At 46.5% G+C, this 5,492-nt stretch overlaps 1 protein-coding gene across 1 annotated transcript; it reads left to right on the top strand.

Annotated features, from left to right (window-relative positions):
* The first annotated feature begins 3,220 nt into the window (after positions 1 to 3,220).
* LOC113488620 (proline-rich protein 9-like) lies at positions 3,221 to 3,836 on the top strand. The gene has a single exon (XM_026863901.1). It carries the CDS (start codon positions 3,221 to 3,223, stop codon positions 3,761 to 3,763), a length of 543 nt encoding a protein of 180 aa, XP_026719702.1. The 3' UTR covers positions 3,764 to 3,836.
* The last annotated feature ends 1,656 nt before the right edge of the window (positions 3,837 to 5,492 follow it).

A 5,492-nucleotide genomic window follows, 5' to 3' on the forward strand; every position in this document is an offset into this window, starting at 1 on the left:
TGTGGTGTGTGTCATCTTCTGCAGGACCAGACAAACCTCTGGGTAGGGCAGTCTGTCTCCTCCTGGGTTCCAGGAACCGCTTCTGGTCGGGGTTTGAGCTCTGTCGTGCTCTTTTCATCAAAGCACCGCAAAAGCCTCTGGTTCTGCAAGAGACCTTAACACGGGCCGTTGAATGAAACAGACCCTAGAAGTGTCAGATTTGGAAAACCCGCTTCTTTTCAGCTCTTCTGGCAAAGGAGGGTGGCCACAAAAGGATGTTGCTGTGGGGTCCTGACTCACTGGCGTTAATGTGACTCGTCAAGTGACCAAATTGCTCATAAATATAATGGAGATCCACAAATAAGTGTCAATTAAGAATAATAATCCAGCCCTCTGATGTTCCCACATATTACAAATGCAGATCAATTTCTATCTCCTAAAATGTCTGTTTCTCTCAGAAGTTGTTACCAATTTCTTGCCAATCAAACATAACAATAGGGTGTACAATAACCCACTATAGACGTAGGACCGGTCCTCAGCGTTGGTTTTAGAGGTGAGTCTGGAGCCCTAGGAGAGCATGAAGAACTGTACAAACCGGACTCTGAGAAACTCCTCGGTGAGATAACTGTTGGAAGTTGCTACTTTGAGGGGACCTAAAAGTACTGGAGGACAATTCCTTGCTCAGCCTCACCCAGCAGGGTTAGCTCGGGGAGGAGAAGATGGCGAGAGATTAGTCTGTCAAAATACCAGACGCTTCGATCTGATCTAGTCGCTCCCTTGTTTGTTTTACAATCTGCAGGGTCTTATTTGGCGCAGTCGTGGGTGTTTCTCCTCACCCTGAAGCAGATGTCTAAGGCAAAGCAACCTCACTGCACGAGTCCCTGTTTCTTCCCATCCTCTATAAAAGCTGCCAGCGCGGCAGGATGAATCTCAGGGGGAGAAACTTGAACGCGATGCACTGACTCTGTCCAGCAAAGAGGAGTGGAAAGACTGACCAGACCATTTGGTGCGGCTGGGAGGGTGTCAAGAGCAGCGCAAATCCATCAGCTCGCATGGGCTTCGGGCAGAAATTCCAGTTTCCCCACGCAAATGCTAGAAAGGCGCCAGTGCTAATCCCTGCGATTTTCCAGCGGGGCTCCGGGTTTCCAGTGTAAACAGGATGCGCTGCTCGCGCTGCACGGGTTGGTTGGGGTTCTTTTGCCCATTTAACGTTTGTGTAGTGATGTCATTGGGGAATTTGGTCACCTAAATGCCTGATGGTCACATGCCACCAGCGTGGTTGGGAATATCTCAGAGAAATAAAGATTTTTTTCTCTGCTGCGGACCTGAGTGAGATACCATGATCAGCAAAAGGCTTCGATATGTTAATATGGAGTCCTAGGCCTAAATCCCACTTAAACTAAAGCCCTTTACACCGCTCTGGCGGTGAAAAAAAAGCCTTTAAAATGAGCGCCCCTTTACTTTACCCTGAATGGCTTGAAGAGATCCTCAAGGTAACTGAAACTGTCCCCGCACCAGCATTGCCAAGCATGAATGTTGTTAATGGAGGATGGAGCGCGATGGGTTAGATGTATTTAATTTTTAAAAAGGAATTGGAGAAACAGATGCCTCAACAGTCTGGGGAAGCGCTGCTAGCCTGCTGTAGGATTAGCTGTTTCTCACTATGAGAATTAGGACGTGAGATTTCTCACAGTAAATCAGATCAGTTGTCCATCTTCCTTAATCACAGCTATCCGTCCTTACCGCACTGAAAAAAAAAAAAACCTAAGGTATCATTCAGACATTTATGGAAATGAGAAAATGAAAATATCCAAGCATAATAAATCTTCTTTTCTTTTGAAAAGCAATTAATACAGTACCTCTTTTTTTTTTTTTTTTTTTTTTTTTTTTTTTTTAAATTACCGTGTCATTCCCGTTGGGAACCACATGACTTGGGTATAAGGTGGAAGTCGAATTTGCTCAGGATCACGTGTTTTTCCTGGAAGAGGTTTTCCATCAAAAATTAGGATGTAAACAAATATGTAAAGCATGTATAGGTGGAGCCTGCTCAGGTAGTTAGTGGTCAGGTGTCCATACCCCTGGGCTCCCTTGTTTCCGGAGATGACGCCAAGCAAGCCATATAAAAAGGTTTGCATTTTGATGCTCACACCAGTTCGTTTGGCTTCTCCTTCACTCCCCTGCATTGGTGAACTGGTAAGTCTTTCTTGGATTTATCAGGGAATAATACAACGGCTCTGTTGTGATTGTTCCGCTCAAGGGAATATATTACGGCTCACAGGAGAGCTTTGCTTCTGGTTGTTTCTGTTCCGGGATTCCTCCTGGAATGCGGGAGAGGATGTTCAATTTAGAGTTTGCTCTTTCTTAAGGAACTTGCAAATGCTCCTGTCACCTCTTCAGAAACTGTGACTGTCTCTCATCCTCGTTTGTATTCTATCCATCTTCATTAATTTATTCATACCTCATTTATTTTGGAAATTAAATAAATGAGTGGATGCGGCAGGGTTAGTCTCGGGACTTCAAAAGAGATGGGTGGGAAGAAGCATTATCTGAAAGAAAGGAGCGGCAGAATACCCGAGAGCAAAGCTGCAGGGGACAAGAAGTCAAGATGAGGAAATGAATTGGAAATAGGAGCTGCAACCTGCGGGCCAACCCTTCCCTTATGGAAGGATAAACCCATTAACTCTGACTGAGCTCCAGTGAGGTACCATGATACAACACTGGAGGAGTTGGGATAGCGTCTGATTTTGGGGGTCTTCAGACTTTGTCCTCGGGCATCGGCAGCTCAACGTCTGCGCAAAGGGGGATGTGCCCTGTGGTGTGAGTGAGGAACTGGAGCAGCGATAAACCAAAAGGTGGGGCCTGGAAAGTTTTCTTAAAATGAGGGAATGAATTATTTTTCATGTTACGGCTTCGACAAAGTTTAACTGTGGGCAGCTATAAAATTCAGGGCTGATGGCTTGAGTCTTCCTAACAGTGGTGCTTGCAGGTTCCCAAGGGGAAAAAAAAAAAAAAAAAAAAAAAAAAAGATAAATCTGGCAGTGTTAGTTGCACATGTCTGAATCCAGAAATCATTCACACATGCAATTTTTTCTCACAGTCCTTTGCTCAGTCCAACAGCTGACTGCTACTTATGTTTCAAGAGCTCAGGTTGTGAATTGTGGCTCGAGAAGAAAGGACGAGCGTCCTGATTTTGCATCTCTCTTTTTATCTTTGTCTGCAGCTTTCCCGGCACCTCGGAAGGATGTCTTACTACGAGCAGTGCAAGCAGCCCTGCCTGCCCCCTCCCATTTGCGTGCAGAAATGCAGCCCATGCGCGGCGCCTTGCAAGACGGTGTGCGTGGAGCCCTGCAGTGACGTCTGCGTGAAGCCGTGCTCCACGCAGTGCGTGGAGGTGTGCCCAGTGCCCTGCGCCACCCAGTGCACCCCGTCCTGCACCACCCAGTGCGTGGAGCCTTGTGCCACCCAGTGCACCACGTCCTGCCCCGTCCAGTGCGTGGAGCCTTGCGGCACCCAGTGCGTGGAGCCCTGCCCCGTCCAGTGCGTGGAGCCCTGCAGCACCCAGTGCGTAGAGGTCTGCCCCCCTAAGTGCATCGACGTCTGCGTACAGCCGTGTGCCACTCAGTGCCCCACCCCGTGCGTGGAGCCCTGCGTCACTCAGTGCCGCACCAAGTGCGTGGAGCCCTGCCCGCCGGCCTGCGTGGAGGTGTGTACCACCAAGTGCGTTGATTCCTGCGAGACCGTGTGCCTGGAGTCGCGTGGCACCGTCTGCTCTCGCCGGTGCTGACGGCTTTAACACACGAGCCTTGCACGCAGCCCTGGCGCTTCGGAGCATCGCAGCGTCCACCGGCTCACGTGCATCCACGGAATGAAAACCAGGTTACAGACCCGCCTGCAACGTACCGAGACCTCTCCCGAGCTGGCCACCCCATGCTCTCTTTTTTGTCTTGCAAAATATTTCTCTGAATGTTTCCAGTCTGTATCTTTGCTTCCTATGATAATTCTGCTACCGGCGTCTCAGCACCTGCAGTAACTGCCGTTGGCCAATGTTGTACCGCTGGTCACCTTGGGAAGGTATTCAGCAATGGCCGTGCTGTCAGGAGTTGATGTCGGAAGATGTGTCCCCTTCTACTCTTTAATTCTCATCTCGTCTTTTAATGCAACAATAAAAAAATTGACCGTCAACAGCATCATGCGTCTTCTGTCATTCTTTCCTCTCCCTGTTTCCATATTTTTGGGCACGAGTCCATCTTCCCTTCGTTTTAATTAAAAAAAAAAATTAAAAAAAAATTAAATGGCATGGTTGTGGAGGATCGGTGCCTGCAATGCAGTGCTCTAAACAGAGAGAGCACGCTGTATAACGTGGAGCAACATCTTCTAATGCTACAGGCAACACATCATCTGGGCAATAGTTTCCTGACAGATAACAAACAATCAAACAAAATTCATAGAATTTATAGTACTTGACAATAACGACAGAAAGATAATTTTCGTGTTTATTAACGAGGGAATTTTGAGTTTTGTCTCTCTTACGGAATTTGGAGACAAATCTTAGAAACTGTTAAAATGCAAATTTAAGCGGAAGAAAGCCCCAAATCCGAGAAAGAAGGAACTGAAACACTATTTCTGGGAAATATTATATTATTTCTGAACTATTATTTCTGGGATTTTAATTATTTCTTAAAAACACTCAGATGGAGGTGAAAATGGTATTCTCGATTAATTCTTCCCATGAATTCCTCACTGACTAAATATAGAAAATAGGGAATTTGGCTTCGGGAGATGAATCTTTTTGTGGTTCAGGAACAGGTCCGAGCTGCAAGATTTTTTTTTTTTTTCCTCCCCCAGGTTTGCTGCAGATAGCTCGTGTGGGTTTGGGCAGGTCTCACTCTTGTCTATCCGTTCCCCATCTGCGATGAGAATTCACATCCCTGACTGATAGAGTGGTTGGCATTTCGGGTTCGTTAACGTCAGGCAGGTGCAGTGATATTTTTATTCGATTATAAACGCAGCTTCTTTATTTGGAGACGTAATTTCGAAGCGGAAGGAGGCCCATTGTCTGGAGGGACGTTATACCCATTTAAAGGCTGGGTTTCAGAGATAATGATCCCATTGTCTTCCCAGCTGTGCATGTGACTTGCTTACCTCTGTCTCTGTGACGGCCACACCATTTCCATGTCTGGGATGTAGAGAATTGCTATCCACCTACCATATCATTATGGCAAGGGTGGGGAATATCTAATCTAGAAAAGAAAAGAGTTATATTTAGGTGCGTGTAAACACTCTTACCAAATCAAGCTTTTAATGAAACCCTGTGTACAGGTGTAGAGAGTTCGACAGTGGATTCCTTTTTGTGTTATTTCTGTCAACACCAAAAGGTGACACCATCAAACAGGAATAATGATGAGCAAAACAGGTCCCAGTCAGGCAAACAAATCCTAACACCTGGACACACCTTCCCGTCCAGATAGACGAAGAAGTGGGGATAGGTGGATCAGCTGTTCAACAGCACAAAA

The sequence above is a fragment of the Athene cunicularia genome (genome assembly GCF_003259725.1).
Source record: "Athene cunicularia isolate RWA chromosome 25 unlocalized genomic scaffold, athCun1 chr25_part1, whole genome shotgun sequence".
NCBI lineage: Eukaryota > Metazoa > Chordata > Aves > Strigiformes > Strigidae > Athene > Athene cunicularia.